The 25,298-nt window shown below is 37.3% G+C and overlaps 1 protein-coding gene across 2 annotated transcripts; it reads left to right on the forward strand.

Moving 5' to 3' along the window:
• Positions 1-409: 409 nt before the first annotated feature.
• LOC127938208 (E3 SUMO-protein ligase RanBP2) lies at positions 410-24,377 on the forward strand. 2 transcript variants are annotated; one of them, XM_052534668.1, is made up of 9 exons: positions 410-1,042; positions 11,354-11,437; positions 11,518-11,742; positions 16,171-16,327; positions 17,014-17,105; positions 17,198-17,849; positions 22,675-22,820; positions 22,902-23,175; positions 23,254-24,377. In XM_052534668.1, the coding sequence occupies exons 1-9, from the start codon at positions 470-472 to the stop codon at positions 23,601-23,603; spliced, it is 2,553 nt and encodes an 850-aa protein (XP_052390628.1). In that variant the 5' UTR covers positions 410-469; the 3' UTR covers positions 23,604-24,377. The 2 variants fall into 2 exon arrangements, with proteins under 2 accessions (XP_052390628.1, XP_052390629.1); XM_052534669.1 differs by having other exon boundaries at positions 17,198-17,426.
• Positions 24,378-25,298: the final 921 nt, after the last annotated feature.

Below are 25,298 nucleotides of genomic sequence, written 5' to 3' on the forward strand. Positions count from 1 at the left end.
GAGAGTGGATCACACACGGCTAAATGGCACATTATTTTTAATGGGGAAAATGAATAGTGAGAACTGTGAAAACTTTGGGATTAAAGAAAATGTTGAACATGTTATATTTTACTGTAAATTGAATGAGGTGGAAAGAAGGGTGTTTAAACATAAGGTTCAGGAAAAAGGGTGGGAGTGGAATCTAGTAGGGATACTGGGACTAGAAGGAGAGAGAGAGGAAATAAGAATCACCAGGAGGGCACTATTTAAATTTTTAAAAGACTCAGGGTTGTGGAATAGAATCTGAAATTGTAAAATGACATGAATATACATACTCCAGTACAGGAGGTGGCGGTATGCAACTTAACGCTGGTTGCAGTCCGCCAATAAATAAGAGAAGAAGAAGAAGGAGTCACATGTGTTCAGAGAAAGAGAAACTGAAGTGTAGCTGAGCTGTTGTTTGTTTGTGTCTCTGTATTCATGCAGTAAAATGGCCGAAGCAAGAGTTTCTCAGGATGAATTCTTGTGTCCAGTGTGTCTGGATCTCCTGAAGGATCCAGTGACCATCCATTGCGGACACAGTTACTGTAAGAGCTGTATTACAGACTACTGGGATCAGGAGAATCAGAAGAGAGTCTACAGCTGTCCTCAGTGCAGACAGACCTTCAGTCCAAGACCTGCTTTAGCTAGAAACACCATGCTGGCTGAAGTGGTGGAGAAACTGAAGAAGACCAGACTCTCTGCTGACTGTGAGGCTGGAGCTGGAGATGTGCAGTGTGACGTCTGTACTGGAAGAAAATACAGAGCCATCAAATCATGTCTGGTGTGTCTGAACTCTTACTGTCAGAGTCACCTCGAACAACATGAGAGTTGGTTTAAAGGAAACAGACACAATCTGACTGAAGCCACTGGATATCTGCAGGAGATGATCTGCCAGAAACATGAGAAGCTCCTTGAGGTTTTCTGTCGCACTGATCAGAAATGTATATGTGTGCTGTGTACGGTTATGGAACATAAAAAACATGACATTGTATCAGCTGCAGAAGAGAGGAAAGAGAAACAGGTATTTAAAACTAGATACTGATTGAATAATGGTGACACTCAGCCCAGTTTCATATATGTTTATATTGCAACCCATGTTAACTGCTAACTGCATTCACACTGTGTTCGTCATCAGAAATGAACAGCAGCTGCAAGAAGAGTTTCAATACTGAGCCTGTTTGCTGAAATTTCACTGTACAACTTTATCAACACAAGCTTTTGATAAATAGGCTTTGAGCAACATAAAATAATGGAGTGAACTATTTACCTATTATTTGACAAAACATCTACTTCCACCACTCAAAATTCAAATGCAGTGTAATCAGATGATTGAATCCAGATGATTTGACTTTGGCTTGTGTTCTGTGTAGATTCATCATCATTTGGATGTACATCTGAAGTCCTTTCTCATGTAAATCAGTTTAGATTTAAACCTACAGCCAGTGGTTATCACTTCAGATAAGTAAACTTTAAACTCAATCATAACTTTACTGGATTAATTTGTTCGCATTGTAAGGCTATAAAAGAACCTCAGACACTTTGATCTGACGAGATACAGAAAATAAACTATTATTCCTTCACATTCGTTCCTTCTTCCCCACCCATCCTTCCTTTTGCGTAGTTCACTCAGAATGGTCAATAGCAAAATATAATGCTGTACATAAATTCATGCTATCATTTGAAATGTTTCGGTGTGATTGGTATAATGGTCTTACTCCCACAAGAAGTACACTTAAAGGTAAGTAGGCTCTTCACCTAGGTCAATGCGAATTCCAAGTGATAGTTCTTCCCTCCATTTGGAGGATGTTTGTTTTTGTCTGAGTAATTAAGGTAAAGTTGCAAAAGGCTCAGAGTGATTCTGTAGCCAGTTAAGTCCATGGTGTGGAGTGTATTTTTTAAATCAGGTATGTATGTTTTGCTTTTCAGATTTATAATTGAAAATGTTATGTCTTGAATGGATTATCTTTGAAACTGAACATTTACATTTAATCATTTAGCAGACACTTTTATCCTAAACGACTTAATGAGAACAATAGAAGCAATCAGACCAATGAGAGAACAACAACAATATACAAGTGCCATGTCAAGTCTCAGTTAGTCTAGCACAGTACACATAGCTGTGAATAGAAAAGTACTAGTACTAGTGAAATTAAGTAATTGGCATGATAAGTTTTATTCTGATATTCTCTGAAATGATTGCTTCTAGTAGATTATGTTGTATCCATGTTACCATAAATCTGCTCCAGGTTAATAAACTAAATTCCATCTTTAGGTGAAGCATGTGTGTTAGATTGCAGGAACTGTAACACTTGGCATTGGTTCAAGTGTACTTGGACCGTAAAGGCAAAAAAAACAAAAAAAAAACAAAAAGAATTTCTGTTGCTCAAACTGTCTAAATAGGGTGAGCCTTCTGTATATTGTAATGTTATTCTAACTGTAGATGTGTAGATGGGAAACCATGGCATGACTAGACCAAAACTATAAGAGAAAGTAATTTAAGTTGTCTTATGTCTGTAGCAGTGGTCATGACTTCTGTTGCAAATTAGCTCAAAATGGAAATTTCTATAAATAATAAAAAATAAAAATAAAATGATTTATATCCGCTGCTGGAAGTAATTGTAGCCAAATTGATATTACAATCAACTAATCTGTTCATTGAGTGAACATTCAGTTTAATTTTATATCAGCTTTAACAAATGTTATTACGTGGCCACTTTCATATAGTACTAATGTCTTAGAGCATGTGGCAACATTGTTAAAGGGACTTGGTTTGCAAGTGACCATAGAAACCAAACTCATGTAATTGTGCACAAAAGTTTTACTATGACAGTAACAAGGGGTCCACAGCTTCAGTTCGTTTAGTTCATTTAACTTGCATTGCCTGGGCCCTTGATGGTTTGTTTGTTTGTTTGTTGGTTTTAAAAACGCAGCAGTTTCTTCCAGGTTAAAAAATGACAAACTCCGGAAGATGTTATTCTGGCTTGGTTGTGGTTGGGAGATTTCTGTCCCTGGTGGAAAGTTGCAACATGGCTTGTTGCAACTTTAGAGTCCTGCTGGTACAGGGGAGTCCCTGGGAATATGTATGGTCATTGTTTTATCTATTAATTAATAGGAATTTAAAATTTAGAAATAAAAAGCATTTTTATATCCTGATATTAGCCCTCTGGCTTGAATGCTCTGTTTGAAGTGTTTGAAGGGGCGTGTCTGCTGTGAGACTCCAAGTAAACGACAACTGTTGTCATTGGCTGACATCTTTGCATTCAAAATGAGTATTGCATGTGGAACCCCATCAAATAAATATATATATATATATATATATATATATATATATATATATATATATATATATATTACTATTACAGCTGTCGAGATTAACGAACTGTGGAAGTGTTGATTATATAATTATTTTTTCAATCTTTTCCCATCACATGAAAGGCTGCAGTTATGAGCATTGAGTAGACAGAGCCTGTTTATCGCATGAATGCAGTGATCTCGTCATCATTGCAACACGTTTTCTCTCACTAAATGCTTTCACCACAACTAACAGCAAACACATGAATACACCACATAAATACAGTAAGAGTTTTGTTGTGCAACATAACGGTGTCATTCATTGTAAGGGCAGTTTAGGCAAGAGTGCAGATATACTTGCGATGTGTGACAGCTCTGAAACATTCTATTTCATGGAGTCCTTATTTCCGTCACCCAGTTTCCTGGCATTCCACGTGTTTTCTTGTTTATTGTTTGTTTTGTTCCTGACTGATTTCATGGTTTTGACCCCCTGCTTGTTTTGAATTACCCAATAAACACACTGCAATTGGATCTCTCGTCTCCTGTGTCCTATCGTCACAGAATGACTCCCTGAAGCAGAATGAAAACAGACCGGTATATAAGGACATGTGATGACGATGAAAGTGAAGACAGCTGAGTGCAATTAACAGGTGTGCAATTAACTGTGATGAAGTGAAAAGGCTTAGTGGGAAATGTAGTGCCTGCAGTGGGGTGCCTATGGGGAAGTGAGACCACTAGTGGACACCCAGAGAAACACACACCAGACACTGACAACTTCACACAAATGTGAATGCAATAGTAGGTAGTTGTGAATCACAGATTTTTCAAACTTTAGTCAAAATATATGGGTAAGTGGTAATGAAATATAACAAATCATGTAAAATGTTTATTGGATAATTAAACAACAATACTACTAAGTTTAATAGTTGCCTTAATCTTTGGACAACACATATTTTCTCGTGTTATGTATTGGTACAATTATGTGCTTTGACAGAAATGTTGAAGCTGCTCAGGCTGCCATTTTATTATTTTTTCTCAGAAAGAGATGTCATACTCTAAACATCAAGTACACACAAAAAAAAATTCATTTCTCCAATAAAAATTAAAAATAGGGTAATGGTTCACATCTATATTTCAGAACTTGAGCTGAAGAAAAATCAATAACTTGCCCTAAACAATATTTTCTATGTCTATAAGGAAGAATTTTATAAAACCTGGCACAAAGTATATTTTTTCTTGTTAAAGAAAGTTAATCAATTTAAATCTTTAAATAAGATATATATTTTATCAAAACAAAAATTCTCATTTAAGAAATCATATTAGAAATTAGATGTATATGTTTTCTCCAATAAAAATATACTTTGTGCCGGGTTTCATAAAATAGTTTTCATACATATAGAAAATATTGTTAAGGGCCAGTTAATTGTTTTTCATTGGCTCAAGTTATAAAATATAGATGTAAACCATAACCCATTTTTTTTAATTGGATGAATGAAAAAAAGTTTTCAGTGTAGTGCAGGTTTTCCATGAAATGCATGTAATCCCTAGACCTCTGCTTCTCTTAAAGGGATAGTTCCCCCAAAAATGAAAATGTTATGTTTATCTGCTTAGACCCAGGGTAGAGGTCTTCACGGGTCCAAAAATTTGTGCCCAAACCTGAAAGAGACACGTAATGTACTACAACGAACCGACCCGGACCCGTCTAATATTTCAAAAGCTGGACCTGGACCTGTCTATTATTTGAAAGCTGGACCCGAACCCGTCAGGAAGACACAGACCCGACTGAACCGGATTGTCACATATTCCACCTTAAATTGCTATTACAAGTTAATAAACCTGTTGCGAAAAATACAGCTTTTTGTCTTACCTAATTTAAGGAGCCATAGTCTCTCTTCTTTGTACATGACTGCCTGTGATGCATTACAATCCTCCGACAAGAAATGTATCCATGTTATTCCTCTCGTTATTCCCACTCCAAGCTCAATCCACTCATTATTTCAGCTTCAAAAGTCCACTTGATGTCACGGTGACAGATGACAGATGCAACTGTGCACATGTCCATTCTGACTCGAGTTTGCCCTTTTGGACTATAATAACGATCGCTCATGCAATGCCATAGCTGACATTATTTATTTGATAACATAAAAATGGGAGAAAATGTAAAACGCGGTTTGGCGGTCGAAATGTACCTCAATGGTTGCCATATAAACATTAAACGCGTTCGAGACTGCACATGTGTGCTAGCTGGATCAACCTAAAATATGCTTTAACACAATTTGAGCATCATAGAAAACATTCATGTGTCAGTTCACCTCAGATTGTGTTGCTGATTTGAAATATATTATATAAGAGTGTGTCAAGTCTGCAAGCATTATTACCGTGCGTGCACTCTGAGTCTGCGCGCTTTGCTTAAATAAATGTATGCATTTAGCAGACGCTTTTATCCAAAGCGACTTAGAGTGCATTCAGGCTAACATTTTTTACCTAGTGTGCTCCCTGGGAATCGAACCCACAACCTTGCACTGCTAACACAATGCGTTACCAATTGAGCTACAGGAACACTATTAAAAACAAAATAAAAAGAGTTTTGTTTATACAAACAAAACCTTTCCACAAGATGTTAACTGATGGACTGTAGTCACGTGGACCACCTGCGGACCACCATGATGCGCCAGTATTTTGCACTCACACTCTGACGGCACCCATCCACTGCAGAGGCATACAATGCTAGAGTTAAAACAAGAAAAAAATGGAAATAATGTATCTCAGCTGGTAGTGGTAAGAAAAAAAAATGTATAGCCTGAATGCACTGAATGCATAAATGTAAAAAAAAAAAAATCACGTGAGAATGAATTAATTTTGTACAGAGCCCCTCTGGTCCCACTTTGTAAAAAAATATATATATATATATATATATAATTATATATCTTGTGGCCTCAAGATAAGTAACTCATGACCAAACGGAGGTACCCCTATTGCTAAGTTAGCTGTTAAGTTAGCTCAGTATTTCTCAAAGTGGTGGAGAATAGAGACATGACAAGTGGGGCGCGACAACAGGTTTTGTGCCCATCTTTTTAATTTTGTTTATATATTGACCATAAACTCAAAACAAATCAAAGACACATTTAAATGTAAGCCTTACTTAACCTTTTCACACGTAATTTTAAAAGTTTATCAAGGCGACTGTTATTGATCCTATTATCACTTTATGGTTCCCATGGAGACGCGTCATTCATTGCTTGTCACACTGCAGCCACAATAGCGCTGAATGACTGATGATCTGCTTTTATTTCCTTTTTTTATTCAAAATTTCACACAAATTTGTTAGCTATAGCAGGATATATCCGATATTCCGAATTGTCAAATATGTGCAAGTGGATGTGTTTTGCTGTTCAAACACCTTTATAACGATTGCGTTAGTTGAGCTGTTTGTGCAATGCATTTTAGGTAGGCTATCTATCTTATAAAAATACCTAAAAAATATGTACATTATTAGGAATTTACCACCTCCGGCTCAATTTGAGATGATGATGATTATTTATTTATTTGTTCTTTTTGCATGGAGTTTGCAAAGTGACAAAATGAATCAAAGCACAACTAACGTTAACGTTAGTCCACACATCAGTTTCAGAATTTTTGATGTTATCAGAGGCTAAATGCAAACACAATTCTTTTTTATTTAATTTCATGCAAAGTGATAATATAATTGCACTTTCAATTTCTCTATTTCTATCAAGAAAATTATTCAATAAATTAATTAATATGCCGTGAGTTTAACCCCCCCAATGGTAGATCCAAAGTAACATCCTTGGAGGGGATCTAAGATGTGAGTGACTTTATTTCTTCAGTAGAACATAAACTGAGATTTTTAGCTCAAACCTTTGCAGTCTATCAGTCTTATAATGTAACTGGATGGGAATCACGGCTAAAACATACAATAAAAAAAAAACATACATAAAAACAAATTATACCCTGCGGATCATGACATTACATTGATACTCTTAAACAGACCATTTACACTCTATGAATGAAGGTTTATTTGGTTGCAAAACTTAGGACAATGTGTATGTACAGCAACTACAATACAAACAAAGAGGGAAACTGAAAAGGTGAAGGCTGAAGCCGATGGCTTATTACGCCTACTCTATTTACAAAACAACATCTACCCATCAGAAATTAAGCATAAACAATATACATGTATAAACATATACATACACACATACATATATATATACACAGTGTAATTATACTCATATACATACATATATAATGTTTGCTTGTTGCTTGTGTTTTTTCAGTTTATGTACAACAATTATACATAAACTTAACTTAGACAGTTTTTCTTAAACATCCGTGCATTTGTCAAAAAATAGGATTTTAAACTGTTTTTTTTTTTTTATAATAAATGGAATTGCTCCTCTTAAGATCATCGGTGAGACCATTCCACAAGTCAACCCCTTTTACCGAAATGGTGTTCATTTTAAAGTTTGTTCTGACCATTTGTTTTTAATATGTTCTCTCCTCTTAGGTTATATTTCTGTTCCCTGTTTTCAAACAAACATAGTATATTTTCATGCAATATTTTCCTATTGACTTTGTACATAAGGACAACGGTATTCAGACTGACTAGATCGGAAAATTGTATTGCTTTAAATTTGAGCAATATTGAGTTTGTCAGTTTATTATTCGGTGAATGATTGACTATCCTTATGGCTTTTTTTTTGTAAAAAAAAATATGTTTTGTGTTTGTGGTGTAGGCATGCCCCCATATTTCAACACAGTAAGAAATGTATGGAACAATAAGAGAACGATACAGAATATACAGAGAGGGTGCATTTAAAAAAATACTTGGTTTTATGTAATATAGCTATTGTTTTGGACAGTTTTGATTGAACATGAGCGATTTCCAGGTGAGTGGTTTCCAGGATAATTTATGGTCTAATATTATTCCAAGAAATTTGTTTTCATTCACGCTTTCTATTACCACATCATTGATCTTTAAGCTCATGTTGGTCTTAATTTGTCGATTACTGAATATAATATATTTGGTTTTACTTGGATTAAAAGATAGTTTATTTTGGTCAAACCATTGCTTGACTCTGGATAGTTAGATAATTAGATGGTGAAGATTATCTCCAGATACACACAGTGTTTTGTCATCTGCAAATAAAACACATTTTAACAAATCGGATAAATGAATGTCACCACTCTTATAAATTGGAATAATTTTTGCAATTTTCATCTGATCTGGAAACACGCCAGATTTAAAGGACAAATTGAAGATATAGGTCTCTGCCTCAGACATCATGCCCAAAGACTGTTGGTTGAATGTCTGATGCAAATGACACACAAAAGTGGAGACACTTTATGAAGGTATTTTTGATTCAAATTAACTGAGCACCTGTGGCAGTGCGATTTGTAGTTGTAGAGAAAAGCCACACATGTGTATCAGTAAATTTGAAGTCACAGAGTGAAATGTTTTAAGAGTTGCAAACCTGTAGCCTTTTTTTCTCTCCCACAAACACAACACAACAGTTACACCTTCTCAAATTCTTCATTGCAGGTGCACAAATCCTATTCTACAAATCACACATTTAGAAACTCGTACGCTCACATTTTTGAAACAATTGCTGCAGTGAATGTGGTGCAAAACGCATTTACACACCCGCATCAAGAAATGTGCAGTCGTGGAGAAATGTTGAACATCCGCAAATCAGTACGTGAATTCATCAAATGAGAGTTGCACACTTGTAGAATATTTTCTCAGAATGTCTTGTATATTTTTCTAACACAAACACAAAGTACATAACTACAGCTTCTTGAATCTGCTGCGATGAAGCTCAAACACTGTTTTTTCGCTTTCAAGCGACAAGTTTCGCGCTCTCCCTTTTGCACCGAGATATTTGGTTCAAAAGTGATTTGTGCATCTGTAGAGGTAGTGGGCGGGACTGTTTAGAGATTACAGAATTTCAGCCAATCAGAAGAGCTTACTGAGCCAGTAGATATACGCCCCAAGCAGTTTTACGCCCCTGTTGTTCCTCATGCGTCCAGTAGGGGGAGGCTGCAGACCTATGACCTACTGTAAAATGTATTATTTATATATATTTATAAACTGTTTTTATATACAGAGATTGAATGATATATGATGTTGTGAATTTATATTAAGTTATATTTAGATATTAACCATATTCAGGCCATTAGACATACAGTACTGTGTAATCATATGGATCCTAAATGAAATATTTGCTTTACAATTCACAATTGCTCATTATACAGCAACAGAACATGTTCTACATAGCATTTTATGAAGACCAACAAAATTTAACAATTTTCTAAAGTTCCAAGGGTCATTTAAAAGAAAGACAATATTGTTGTTCACAAAAAAAATGTATTAACACCATGACTTGGTTATTTCTTAACAGCATGACTCCTGTAGATGACTCTCCTATGGTTTGCCACTCTTCTTTAATTGTTTCTTTATCCTGCGGTCAAAGTGATCCCACTCACTGATAAAAATAAATAAAAAAGCTAAAGTTGCATAGTGGTAGAAAACAATGGTTATTTATAAATAATGGCAGGATGTCATGTTTCTTTTTTTTTTTTTTTGTCCATTGATGATAGACTGTGGTTAGTTAAGTTTGAGTCAGACAGAACATCTGACTCAATCAAGTACTTTTGCCTCTCAAAATAAACTGATCCATCTTTTGAATTGATATCGCTATTCTTTCTTATTTAATTGATCAATCTTTTATAAATAATAAATGTTGCATCATTACACAATACAATCAACAACAAGTACTTTAGCAGATTATTTAACATACCTCATCCGTATCGCTTCAAGAAGGTCTGCTGCTATCATACATATAGATATGGTCTGCTGTTCTTATAAATGACTGGGCTCATATACTAATATAATGCCTCCCCCTACTGGACGCATGAGGAACAACAGGGGCGTAAAACTGCTTGGGGCGTATATCTACTGGCTCAGTAAGCTCTTCTGATTGGCTGAAATTCTGTAATCTCTAAACAGTCCCGCCCACTACCTCTACAGATGCACACATCACTTTTGAACCAAATATCTCGGTGCAAAAGGGAGAGCGCGAAACTTGTCGCTTGAAAGCGAAAAAACAGTGTTTGAGCTTCATCGCAGCAGATTCAAGAAGCTGTAGTTATGTACTTTGTGTTTGTGTTAGAAAAATATACAAGACATTCTGAGAAAATATTCTACAAGTGTGCAACTCTCATTTGATGAATTCACGTACTGATTTGCGGATGTTCAACATTTCTCCACGACTGCACATTTCTTGATGCGGGTGTGTAAATGCGTTTTGCACCACATTCACTGCAGCAATTGTTTCAAAAATGTGAGCGTACGAGTTTCTAAATGTGTGATTTGTAGAATAGGATTTGTGCACCTGCAATGAAGAATTTGAGAAGGTGTAACTGTTGTGTTGTGTTTGTGGGAGAGAAAAAAAGGCTACAGGTTTGCAACTCTTAAAACATTTCTCTCTGTGACTTCAAATTTACTGATACACATGTGTGGCTTTTCTCTACAACTACAAATCGCACTGCCACAGGTGCTCAGTTAATTTGAATCAAAAATACCTTCATAACACTTCAGGGGTTTCTAAGTCGTCATCGAATTGGTTCAAATATACAGGATTTCCAGGAGATGTGTGTGTTGCGTTCTTTAACGTTCCACCTGTAAACAAAGATAAGTTTACTTATGCCCTTTTCAAGTATTTGAGCTTAACTGAAACTTCTGTGTTAGTAGATGTTGAACAGGCTGTTGTGTCTACCTTGATTTATTGCAATTTTGAAGTGTTCCGTTTTATTTTGATTTTAGAAAATACACTTTTTTTTTCTCTTTACAAATCAAATTCTTGTTTTCACTGACATTTCTCATAAGAGCTATGGACACACAGGAAACCTTTAGCCACCACTGCATACGGTAGTTGGGCCAGTTAGGTGGACTTTGCAACATAATGATTTATTGACAGTAATTTTCTGTGCAATTTACTGTCATCCATTTGTCCTCCAGCAACAGCTGAAGGAGACACAGAATATGTTCCAGCAGAGAGTGAAAGATCTCCAGCAGCTGAGAGAGACTGTGGAGTCTCTTAAGGTGAGTTTGGAGAAGAAGAGAGGTTTGTTTCAGTCCCAGTTCAGACTCACCAAAGCCTGAATCACTGTGTGTCCTAACAGCGCTCTGCACAGACAGCAGTGGAGGACAGTGAGAGGATCTTTACTGAGCTCATCCGCTCCATTGAGAGAAGCTGCTCTGAGCTGATACGACTGATCAGAGATCAGGAAAAGACTGCAGTGAGTCGAGCTGAAGAACGACTGGAGCAGGAGATCAATGATCTGAGGAGGAGAGATGCTGAGCTGGAGCAGCTTTCACACACACAGGATCACATCCAGTTCCTGCAGGTAACACAGATCTACAAGAACAGGATCATAGTGGACTTGAGCAGATCCTGCTGTTACAGAGACTCAGAGAAACATTTCATAATTGCAGAATGAAACAAAACTTTACTGACATTTCACCTTTTTATTAGATTTTTTCTGATTTCTTGCATCATGGTGAAAGCAGTGCACTCAGTAGTACCAATTCTGGGAAACTTTTATCAAGATCAGATCAGGTGATCTTCACACTTGATACAATTTTTTTTTTTTTTTCTGAAATATATGGATCAATTTGACCATGAATACCCCAGACGTAATTTGAAACTGTACATTAGCAATGCTTCAGAATATCGAAACCAAACATAACCGTGTCTTAAGGGTCCTTTTCAAGTTTCAGTGTCTCTAACTAGGCCTTCGCGATTAGTCGATAAATCAATTAATCGCATGATTAAATAAAATGAGCTCGATAATTTTTTCAACCGCGATAATTTCTGTTTTACATTTTTATTAAAAAAAATTTAACATGACATGATGTGGGTTTAGTCTGGAGCGCAGCCTGTGGATTGCCTGTGGTAGAAAACACCTCTGATGGCACAGATGTCCCGGCAATAAAGAGAAAACGTCTCGGAGTGACCAGCTTTGGGAAGCACCTTTCATTTGCTTGAGGATGTTTGCGTCTCAAGTAATATTGCATTGTACTTGCACTCCTGTCTTATTTTAATGACACATAGCATATTTTGCAAGTAACTTTGTTGCCCTTTCTATTGAAATGGACCTACTTTTCGCATCCTTCATTTGGATTCCTCAGCTAAATATGTCTGTAGGAGTGTTAACACATTTGTCAATGCACCCAGTGAGTTAACACACACACACACACACACACATTATTTATATATATATATATATATATATATATATATATATAATTATTACCATGCAGCAAAAAATATAAATGAAATGTTTAACTGACAGTATTAGGGGCTGTTCACATGTTGTGCTTAAAAACACGTGGGAAACACTAGGCGCGTTGTTTTCTCCTCCTTTCCAAAGCACCCAGGCAGTTGCACAATATACAACAATACAATATTTATTTATAAAGCACATTTGAAAACAACCAAGGCTGACCAAAGTGCTGTACATAGCAGAGAATATAATGCAGAGCAGTACCGGACAAAAGAAACCACTGAAAAAATAAAAATAAAACAAAAAAATAAAAAATAAGCATTAATCGTATCAGAATCAATGAGCATCAAAAGCAAGAGAAAACAAAAAATTCTTTAAAGAAGATTTGAAGATGGAAACTGTAGGAGCCAGTCTGATATAGAGAGGCAGACTGTTCCAAAGTTTTGGGCCTGCAGTCGCAAAAGCACGGTCACCTCGTTTTTTAAGCCTGGATCTAGGCATGATGAGAAGACAGTGATCGCTGGATCTCAAAGTACGAGAAGGAGTGTACGGACAGAGCAGATCAGTCAGGTACTGAGGGGCCAAATTGTTAAGAGCTTTATACACAAAAAGTAAAATTTTAAAATCAATTCTAAATTTAACAGGTAGCCAGTGGAGTTTGAATAAAATAGGGGTTATCGACTCATACCTGCGTGTCCCAGTGAGTAGTCTAGCTGCTGCGTTTTGCAGTAGCTGTAGGCGAGAGAGAGAGGACTGAGATAGACCAAAGTAAAGTGAATTACAGTAGTCTAGTCGTGATGTTACGAAGTTGCACTCCTGAGGCGTCTTTGCTAAGCATCCATCAGCCGCGATATCCATTACAACAAGGAGATTTCAGCAATGAATTTCCAACACCGAAAAAACTTGCTGTAACTCTGCTACAAGATTTATTTCTGAATTAAAAAAAAAAAAAAATTCTGCAGTGTTTGGGTGCACCCCATTTTTCAAAAACAACGGGGAATTTCACCCGAAAGTAATTGATTGAGGTGGTTCTTGTCACATGACCTGGTGCGATTGTGTCATTCTGAACAGCTGAGATGTTTTTAACTAGATGCGATGTGGACGGGCCTGAAAAAAATGAGCGCCTCGCAACGCGTTTGTTGTTGAAACCACGTCTCTTCCATTATGTGCATGCATACCGCATTTGAAATAACGAACTTGAGTGCCCAAAAGACGCGATATGTGAACGACCCCTTCATCGTTCAAAATGTTTACTTTTGGTTAACGGTTAAACGGTCAATATGAGCATCTCTAACTGGCATACAAACATAATATAACATACAAACATACAAAATTAATTAATTTTAAGCCACACAAAGTCAACATGTTGGAATTTCTTGCTCGGAATCTGACATAAAATAAAATAAAAGTTTATCTTTGAAAAGGTGTACCTGTGTTATTATGCCATTATCATTATATTAGTTGAAACTGGTTAGAATGATAATATAATCGTTTATCGTGATAATTTCTTGGACAATTTATCGTCCAGCAATATTTGTTACCATGACAGGCCTAACCGCTCTCAAGTTAAAAATAATAGTAGTTTCTAGTCCTTTGAGCTGATTTTCCTGAGCACATCTACTCAACCCTTAAGAGGATGTTAAGATAAGTTTTATAATCTAAACTATTTCCTAGAAACTTCACATATAGTGTAAGTAGCAAATACTAAAATCTATAACTCTGTGATGTAATGAATATGAGAAGAATAAAGCTGATGCTGTGAAAGTGCTGGACTGAGGTGAGTTACTTAAGATAACCCAGCTAACAGGATTGTGTTATAAGAACATTCTCCAAATATTCAGTGTTGGTTTTGGAAATATAAAAAATGTCCAGTTTTCTTGATGCTAGAAGAACGTTTTAAAAGGTATAATGTTCCTCAAACATTCTTTCAATTTAATTTTCATTTGAAATTCAACATTCTTGTAACTATGATTTGTAACTTTCCAAGGACATAAAAATGGCCAATTTCCTTAATGTAAGTAGAATGTTATTTAACGGTTAGTATTCCTCAAACATACTTTCAGTCATCCAAACACCTGTTTTGAACAAGCAAGGAAAATGAAATGAATGAAAGAGAAATGAGGACAAAAACTTAAACTTTGTTCAGCCACAGCCTTTGATGAACTGAAGAAAAAAGACATTAAATATCTCAAAATCTGATAAACAACTCCACAAACAGCATTACTAGCCTTACTTACAGTATTACTAACCAGATTGACTTTATTTCTGTCACACGTCTACAGAAGTTCTTATTTAGAATTAATAGAGGTTGAGATGTTGACGTCTTATTGAAAATGTTTCATTTGGCATCACCATCATGGAGATCAGTGTTTTGATTTAGTTGGTCTCTTGACCCTTAATTTTGTTGCTTCTTTTGCAGCAGTTTTCAGAAAACATTTCTGCATTGAAAAAGCAACTCAACATGTCTGCTTTAGTGACAGACAAATTACTGCATCAAAGTGATTTAGATAAATCAACCATTGTGAACAAAAAAAAAAACTTACATTATTGTTGCACATTAGATATTAATGTAATTTTTTGGGAGTGTATAAAAATTTAATTAGAGTCATTAATACTCTCACAGACATCAACATTTGGCATGTGAAAATCAACAATGGCGGCATACTTCATGCCAGTGCACAAAAAACATTAATGGATCCCAGCATGCATTGCTGCAATTATTATTTGTAGTTTTTTTTTTTTTTTTTTTGTAACCATTGACCATTGTAGCCATGAGTGCTGATGTCTAAGTGTGATGTATTCAACTTTCAAATGGTTTTGGACAATCTTACAGAAACCAAAGTGTGTTAAAATTTATTTCACATTTGAGTTTATTATTTCCTTCTCATAAAACATTTAAATTCCAAAAATTAGCAAGACAACGTATAAGACAGTTGTGTAAACTACTTTAAAGCAGTCATTTGCCTGTTATTAAAACAGACATGTTGATCTGCTTCATCAATGTAGAAATTTTTTGTGAAAACACCTGCAATTGCTGCAATAAAAAAACGAGGCTCAAGAGCCCTGATATCCATTATGATGACTTCAAACTAAATATTTCCAACAAGAGGTGAACATCTAAACCTCTGCCAATTGCCAATAAGAACTTATGTAGACGTCTGACTGAAATAAAGTAAATCTGGGTAGTAATAACTATGTAGTAATGTATTTTATCTTCAGTAAATCTAAGGCTGTGGCTAAAGAGAGTTGTTACAAATTAACGTTCCTAGAATGTTGAATTTTAAATCGAAATTATGTAGACAGAACATTTGAGAAGCATCATACCAATTGAAAACGTTCCTCTAACATGAAGAAAACTGGACATTTTTATGTTCCTAGAAGAAACACTGAATATTTGGAGAATGTTCTTGTAACAAAATTCTGTTAACTGGGAAGTAAAGTCCACAAGAGCCAAACAAATCTGATGTTCCTGCTGGTTATCAGGTGAAGTGTAGAAGTGTGAAGTATGAAGGTGAAGAGCTGATGAGTTTTGATTTCTGTTTTCTGTAGAGTTTCCAGTCTCTCTCAGCTCCTCCTGAATCTACAGATGTAAATTATGATTCCTTTAGTTCTCTCTTTTTTGATGGCCTGAGAGAATCTCTCCATCAGCTGATAGACAAACTAGATGATTTCTGCAAAAACGAGCTCAAGAAGATCTCAGACAGAGGTAAATCCTTGGAGATTCATCCATCACCATCATCTCATATCATGGAAAACATCATATTAGAAATGTATTGGGAATAGATGCAGGAATACTTTTATATTGACATATAAGATTTGTATTTATTATATATTTTTTTCTAATAAATATCTTATTGTTTTTAGCATTTTGCCTTAAATTTAATATTACATTAATATTAACATATTAAAAAACTGTATTGTGTGTGTGTGTGTGTGTGTGTGTGTGTGTGTGTGTGTGTGTGTGTGTGCGTGCGTGTGCGTGTGCGCAACAACACAGGAGATGTCTGTTTTATAAGTATATGAGAAATTAATGCAAATTAATACGATTAATGCAAATGTGTTTATGGCACAAATCTTACCGACAAAGAGGTTTGAACGCCTCTCCTTAAAATATCCGTCAAAATGGAGTTTTATTTATTTTAAATGTTTGTTGTCAGTGTGAACAGAAGTACTAAATGACATTCATTCAAATTTACAATGTTTATGGCAATGATTGTTGTGAGCATACCTTAAAGTATTTGAGTGAAATATTTATTTTTGGACATTTTTAGATTAGATGGTGTTGGGTAATATGGTAATGTTGTTTTTATGAGAGCATCACCAAAAAGAAAAAGAAAACCAATTGTCTGTACAATACTTAAGACATGCTTAAAAACAGATCATTTGTCTCAGTTGCTACTACAGATCCATCTGTGTACTACAGCCAGTCTTCAGCATATTTTACACATCCTCTACATACTGCAATGGAAGTTACACCAACAAAGGTAGTTGAGGGATTTTTATATAAACACAATATATTACCCCTTACGGTAAAGGGGCAGATAATCAATAAATTATTGTTTGTTTACCTTTGCAGGGCCCTGTAAAAGGGATTAATCGTCAACCTCCACATCAGCTTATGTATGCATGTCAACAATCAACACACACCCCACCTCTCCAATCACCAGAAGTCTTATTTGGCACTCAATTAGGTGCTCAGTTTACAAAGAAAGAGGTTCAGTGGTACTGTGACTCCTGCCTAGCATTGAATGAAGCCTCAGCAACTGAATGTGTTTATTGCAAAGCCCCCTGCAGCACTGAAAAAAGTAATGCAGCATCACAAAGTGGGTTAGGTGCCCTGTTTGGTAAAAAAGATGGACAGTGGGATTGTGACGATTGCCTGGTAAGAAACGAAGGTTCATCTAACCATTGTGTTTCATGTCAGAAAGCAAACCCACATTTTAAAAACAAGACCTTTGCTGTACCATCAGGATCCTCTTTTACATTTAGTTTTGGAAATTCTAGCAGCCAACCTGATGCAACAGGATTTAAAGCCAATTTCAGTCCAGTCCCTGCTTTTCAGTTCAGTACATGTAAGGATAAAGCAGAAAGCTTCAAGTCCTCTGCAACCAAGGCTAAAAGGTCATCAAGCAGTTTTTCATTTTCCATGCCAGCGCCTGTTGGCGAATTTAAGTTTGGCATTGGAAGCCAGTCATCAGTTGGGACTCCTGTCAGCAAAACAACAATAGGTAAGCAATGTCCTGTGACCAATAGTTTACAAGTAAACTGTACCTCTTTGTTTAGCTCATGACTGTCCAACCCTGCTTCAAACACACCTGCCAGCAGTTTTCAAGTAATCCTAAAGATTATGATTACTTGCTTCAGGTGTGTTCTCGGGCTGTGCGATTAATCAAAATCGAATCCCAATCGCGATTTGAGACGTTGCGATTTTGCTAATAACAAAGCCTGCGATGTGGATGCGATATTACTGTGTTCCAGAACATTTGCATGACTGCCAGCCTTGAATGACAGTCTTACTTTCCAATAGAGTGAGCGCACCTCCATTCTCCCCAATCAGCACTGCTCTAACAAACTTCGTAAATTCGTAAGGAAAGTGGTAGAGAGAAAGAATGTGTCTTTGATTATGGCGTCTGCAGGGTCGATAGTTATGCAAATTAATACTAAAGAAAAACGTTTGTAATATGAGATGAATTGGCTTCGAAATGACAGGCAGTGACCAGCCAGTCATCCGTTGGGACTCCTCTCAGCATAACAAAAAAAAAGGTAACGTTAAAAGAATGGTTCATCGGTTATTTTATGCTCGATGTAATGATGTCGTTGGCGATGACATAAAGGCGTAAAATCTATCAAACATTCAAATAAAGTTAGTAATCATAACTTTAGTCAGTTAAAAACCTCATTATCATGAAATGTTTACAATTAAGTTTTGCAACAACACACCCAAATACAGTAACAGCAATAATGTGCATATAAGGATTTAAGTCTTGAAGATATAAAGTAAATAAATTAGGTGTCATTAGTGTAGAAACCATGATCCATTTACTATACATAATCCATGAGGAATTATTAGTTTTTTAATAAATGTAAATTTCACCAGATTGCCCTTCATTCAAGCCCTCGGTTTACCTGCGCTCAGTACATAAGCACCAGTGATGTGCGGGTTGATCCGAAAAGAGCGGGTGCCTGCGGTCAACCGCGGTTACGAGTCATCCAAAAATATTTGTTAAGATATTCGGGTCGAGGTCGGTCGGGTCATTTGCAATAAAGATGCCAATTAAACCTTTGTAATTTATATAGTACTAGACATAATTTTAGATACATAGGCCTACACTTTATTGGCTGAATAACTGGCGTGAATAGAGTGACCACCTGTCCCGCTTTACGTTGCACTGTACAGCAATTTTACCTTTGGTCCCCCCTCACGCAAATTGAGCAGCTGTCCCGCTTTTTCATTCAACCCTGCCTAATAAATAAACGTATACGTCCATAGGCATCAGAGTTAGTTCAGAGGAGAGCAATAAAAACGTTAGTCGATAGGCTGATTCGTACGTCAATCAAACTGTTCACTGTTGCATGAACGCCTCCTCAACATCGTCAACAATCTCAAATTGGAGAGCGCGCAGCCATGGCCAGTGTGGCCACAAAAAGAGAAGATGCACTTTTAATAGCGAATGGACCGCAACATATTCTTGGTTAAGACCTGTAGATGATGAAGCAGAGAGAGCTTTTTGCATTTTATGCAAAAGCAGTATTTCTGTGGGACATGGTGGAGAATACGACGTGTAGCAACATGGTGCATGTGAGTACCACAGAAAAAAAGAACATCATCAAGATTTGCTCATTTAGACACATTCATAATCAAAACTTTAACTGGTTCTTTGTGACAAGCTTTATGTGTGCGGTCATAACGCTTCTTATCCTGTAGGCTATAGCTTATTTAAGTTATTTAATCAATATAAAGGGGCGATACATTTACTACTTAAAAAAAATGCGGGTCGGGTAAAATTTGTTATTTTTATTTTTTTGCGGTCCCAGTTGCGGGCGGGTTAGTTGAAAACGTTGGTCGGGTGCGGGTTGTTTATACCTTGACCCACGCATCACTGATAAGTTCAGAATCAGTTCAGAATCAATCACCAAAAAGAGCCAGTTCGGTTCAGACGTGCTGTGTGTCAGTCTGCTTCACACTGAATCAGGCATGTGCAGTATCATCAGCTCCTCAGTTCTCGAATTGGACGCGTCCGACAGAAACGGTTCTTGGTGAACCAGACTGTGAACCAGACTGTTCCTCTTTTTGTCTCATCTGTGTCTTCAGGAGTTTCCCAAAACTTCTCATAAACTTATTTTATTACTGGATGAACAGACAGGGTGTTAAGAAAATGGTCTCCTCCATGTGTTTTGCATGCATAGAACAGTCTTCGAAATATAGAGGTGTTTGTGCCAACCACAATGGAAACATCCCCTGTCATGACTGAATCTGGACACACAAGCACAAGTGTTTCTATGGTCTCAGCAACTCCAACTACATCTCCAGTAAACTCAAGCTTCAAGCACATATAGCCATTATATGGATATTACTTTGCACTGATGGCCCAAATCTCCAGGCACTCAATATAGGTCAAAGGCAGGTGCTTCAGATACTTGTCATAAAAGGAGCGATGCAGTAGGGTAACTTGGGACCCAATATCTAGTAAAGCTTTTGCATAAATGCCCTCAATTTGTACTGAGACAATAGAGCTATGTCCAACTAAACCCTCTGGCAAGTTAGCCTGCTTTTCTGGTAGTATGTCACACTTTGTGGAATGTATCTTCTCCGGAGCATCAGGCCGTTCCTCTACTGAGCCCCTGGAAAGTTTCCCGTCGGCTGTTTTATTTTCAAGAGAAGCTTGTTCACTTTTCTGCGATTTTCTGGGTTTGGACACTCCTGCTGGAAATGACAATCTTCACCACATCTGTAGCAAAATACATCAACACAATACTGAGGTTTGGGAGCTCTCTCCTGCACACATACATATGAGTTTCCAGTAGCTTTCTGGCTGGGGTTCTGGTCTACCTGCTTTGCCACACTTGCTGAAGCAGTCACAGAGGCAGAAAGGAGGCGTGCAACATCAGTCAGGAGACCTTGAAATTCTTTCCTTAGACTCTCTATTGTAGTATCTTGCAGGACTGGTGCAGGCTCTGGCAGTACAGGTACAACTGAGGCTGTAGCACACTCTGCATGCTTACTTATAGCTAAAGATGCAACCTTCTGTACATTCAGTCTTTCATGTATCATCTCCTCTTCTTCTCTTACATCCCGAAGCAACTCAGTAAAGCTGGGAGGAGGCTTGAGTTTGTAAGTCAGTCTTATGCAATGGGCTACGAGGTCATGAGGCAGAGAGACTCAAGCAACTCGATCAATGCATGCTCGGTTAATCTCAATCACTTCAATTCCACCTTTACGATGGACTTCATGCAATAGCTTGTCTAATCTGAGTAAGTAGGCTGATAATTTCTCACCGTTTTGCTGGAATGTATTACGAAACCTCACCAAAAGATCAACTGCAGTGTCTGTGGTTCCAAAAGCTGTTTCAAGGGCTTTAAGGTAGTAATTGGAAGTGGCCTGGGGATTAGTGACTCTCAAACCTCTGACAATATCTGATGGTGCCCCTTTAAGACTCTCAGCTACTCTCTGTCTCTTGTCAACATCAGAACACTGCCACTCGTCCAACATGTGGGTGGTCTGTTCCACCCAAGCATCATACTCCTCTTCTCCATGTGGAGTGGGTTTCATACCTAAGAACATGCTTAGCTTGGTCCATCTACAGGTGTGGCTTGACATTTTACTAGTGAGGAGATGGCATTCACCAGCTTTGTGTTCAGGTCTGGAGCGGTGGGTGGAGCAGAACTATAGGTTAGTAAGCCTGTGACATCAGCTAGTGTCTTCTCTTCATTTGCTAAGAATGACAGCAACTTGAACTGGAAGTCTCATTCACCAGTTACATGAACACTCTGGGTCTCAGTAACATTCACTATCCAACGTCCAAACTCATCTCCAGCTAGTAACTATTCAGGTATGTCAGTCTTAGTCATATCATTAATAGTTTCGACTAAAACTAACTGGCTTTTACTGAAATGTTCTACACACCATCCTCTTATTTTACAGGGACTGAAAACTCCAGCCCCATCCAATACCTTATACATAGTCTCATCAGTAACACCAATAGAAACCATACTAAGCACAAATGCTTTCCTTGCATTAATACCTTTGTCTTCACACCATTTAAAAATCTGCTCTGACTCCATGTCATATTAGTTTTAGATACCCAGAAGAAGAAAACAAATCTCTGAAACACAAGTGGCTATAGGGCTTTTAAGCTACCTCATTTAACACTTACTTTCCTCTTCTTTCTCTTAGAACATGCTCGCAAAAACAAAACAACAGTAAACTAAATCCCGGACGAGCCCCCCACATGTAACCATCCTCCTTAATTCCACTTTTTTCTGGAATTTATCATATGCATGGGGAAATGAATTGGTGGATACTTACTAAAATTTAAAATTAGGATGTATAACTTACACAAAAACTAAAACTTTGGGCATGCGACTCTGGTTAGAGTGTAGAGGGGCCCGGTTAGCATAAAAATAGCTATACTGCGTTTGTTAGTTTTTTTACCAATGCAAAATAAAATGACAGAGGGTTCAAATGTTACTCACAACAGGATATTTCAACGCCTCAGAATTTTATAACTCAATAACAAATATGAATTAAAACTAAATATTAATAACAAAAAGGTCTTACACACCAAGAACAATTGAACTGGCCCATATTTCAGAATAAACTGTATTTCTGTACACAAAGAACAGAACACAAACTAATCAATATATAAATTTAGCAGGGTGCTACATACAGACAGACAGACAGTCTCAGAAGAATAATAATAATAAGTTTAAATAGCATTTCAGTAAGTTGGCTTTCTCAAGCAAACCTAATTATTATAAAGTGCTATGTTAAACTGCTGCTGTCAGCATTGATGTTGGCAGGGTAGTGTTTTCATAATTTGTTTATTTCTGCAGATGATAGTTTCACATGGCCAGATAATGGAACTCCAGTCTTTGGGGGAACAGCGACACAAAATGAAGGAGAAAAAACATGCACTGAATCAGAAGAGGAGGGCAGTGATCATGAGGTTCACTTTGAGCCGATCGTCTCTCTGCCTGTGGTGAGTGTTTGCTGTGATGCTGGTAGCTGTGCTCCTTGTGGATCTGGAGAAGTGTAACGTGTGTTGACGGGGCTCCTGCAGGTGGAGGTGAGGTCCAGTCAGGAGGACGAGAAGATCCTGTTCAAAGAAAGAGCCAAACTGTATCGCTGGGACCACCAGCTCAACCAGTGGATGGAGCGCGGTGTGGGAGACATCAATATCCTCTTCCACCCGGTGAAGAAAAGCTACCACCTGCTGATGAGATGTGAGCAGATGCTCGAAGTCTGCGCCAACCACATCATCAGCCCCAGCATCGAGCTAAAGCCCATGAACACCTCGGCTAATGCGCTGGTGTGGAAAGCAAACAATTACTCAGGTACAGGCCTCGCTTCTCACCTCACACACATCACCCTGCTGCCGGTATCTTCATGTCTATAAGTTTGTTCACACACAGAGGGGGACGGTAAAGTTGAACAGCTGGCAGCCAAGTTCAATACTCCAGAGCTGGCCGAGTCCTTCAGACGAGCGTTCACCGACTGCCAGAGCCGTATGCCTCAGACTGACGCCACTCAGATATCTGGCGCCGAGGCACTTTCACGAGACTACAACCCTGTGGTGTTCCTCGACATCACCATAGATGAAGAGCATGCTGGGAGAGTCGTCATAGAGCTCTTCGCTCACATCGTGCCCAGAACTGCAGAGAACTTCCGGGTTCTTTGTACGGGAGAGAAGGGCTTTGGTTACCGCCAGTCCACCTTCCACAGGATCATCCCGGACTTTATGTGTCAGGTTAGGACACAATGAAAACACCATGAATATTCCTTTACATCAATACCTTAACTGGAAATAAATTCTTAATGTCAAAGCAATCATTACAGCAATTTTCTCACCATTCAAATGAATACATGGCTCAGACAAACTGCACATAAATGTGTGCATGACTGTAATAAAATTGTGAGATAATTATTTATTTACAAATAAATCTCTCAATAAGTAAAACTGGTTTAATTATTTTCAGAATAATTGTAACAGACAGACTTTTAGTGTCGTCTCCACTTAAAATGAGACAATCGAATTCTGTTTATGTGAAATAAGCCGCTCACGACCAGGTTTGAGTTCATGGACCCGTTCCAATGACAACTCTGGGATGAATTCCAAAGAACTGAACATGATCTTGAATCATGTCAAACAGCCAACAATAAAATCCAGCTAAGTGAGTAATCCATGTATGAAGAATGGACCCCTGAAGTTGTGTATGCAGTGGTTTTAATGTTTGTATGTTTAATGCTTCTGGATCAATTAAAAGCAAAGCTGCTTTATTTTACCTTTTAGTTTAGACAAATGTTTCAAAAAAACTGGTAACAAGCATATAAATTACCTCTGACTAGCCAGCAGTGAGATCAGGGCTAATATATTCATTTGTGTTCAGTAAATGCGCCCTTTATTAGCTAGTTTCATCTACATTTTGATTTTTACTTCAAAGATTTGACCTACATGAAACGGATAAAACTGTTGCATTTTCTAAGACCGTGTTGTCTGTTTTTGGAGAAGGCTAATAAAATATATTGCATACTGTAAGCTCCCTTGTATACTATTGTCTGATGTCTGTAGCATTGGATGTTTTACCAATCCACATCGATTTGATCCCAATACAACCATTTGTTGCTGGTAAAATAAATACATAAAATCGATGGACATCAACTGCTGGTCTTAATTTAATCTGACAAGATAAAACGTGTTAGAATTTGTGATTTTACCCTTTTAAATTCTCCTCCCATGCAGAGACAGTGCAGAATGGGCAGCAATCATTCAGGCACACATAAATAAATAAAATAAAGATTAACATAAATGACAAAAAGATACCTGGCAAGACAAAACCTTAAACCCTAACCTTAAAGTGAAAGCATGAAAATAACAAAACACACATGGAAAATCTAATTTCATTTTAAAATCTAAGAAATTAAATTAATCGTAGCTTTTTAGAAACCCAGCTCTCTCAGGCGACTGTGCAGAAAGGACAGAAGAGAAGCAAAGACAGAGTGTTAATATTTACACTTAAGTCAGAAGATTAAAGGGAAAGATGCTTAGATATACAGGCAGGCAAGTCAATCAATCAATCACCTTTATTTATATAGTGCTTTAAACAAAATACATTGCGCCAAAGCACTGAACAACATTCATTTGGAAAACAGTGTCTCAATAATGCAAAATGATAGTTAAAGGCAGTTCATCATTGAATTTAGTTATGTCATCTCTGTTCAGTTGAAATAGTGTCCGTTTTAATTTGCAATCAAGTCAATGATATCGCTGTAGATGAAGTGACCCCAACTAAGCAAGCCAGAGGCGACAGCGGCAAGGAACCGAAACTCCATCGGTGACAGAATGGAGAAAAAAACCTTGGGAGAAACCAGGCTCAGTTGGGGGGCCAGTTCTCCTCTGACCAGACGAAACCAGTAGTTCAATTCCAGGCTGCAGCAAAGTCAGATTGTGCAGAAGAAT

This window comes from Carassius gibelio, chromosome A20, assembly GCF_023724105.1.
Source record: "Carassius gibelio isolate Cgi1373 ecotype wild population from Czech Republic chromosome A20, carGib1.2-hapl.c, whole genome shotgun sequence".
NCBI lineage: Eukaryota > Metazoa > Chordata > Actinopteri > Cypriniformes > Cyprinidae > Carassius > Carassius gibelio.

Coding starts and splice junctions, on each gene's coding strand:
- LOC127938208 (XM_052534668.1), top strand. CDS start 470: ATGGCCGAAGCAAGAGTTTCTCAGGATGAATTCTTGTGTCCAGTGTGT. Junction 11,438..11,517: donor AGACTGTGGAGTCTCTTAAG/GTGAGTTTGGAG, acceptor GTGTCCTAACAG/CGCTCTGCACAGACAGCAGT. Junction 22,821..22,901: donor CGATCGTCTCTCTGCCTGTG/GTGAGTGTTTGC, acceptor GGGCTCCTGCAG/GTGGAGGTGAGGTCCAGTCA.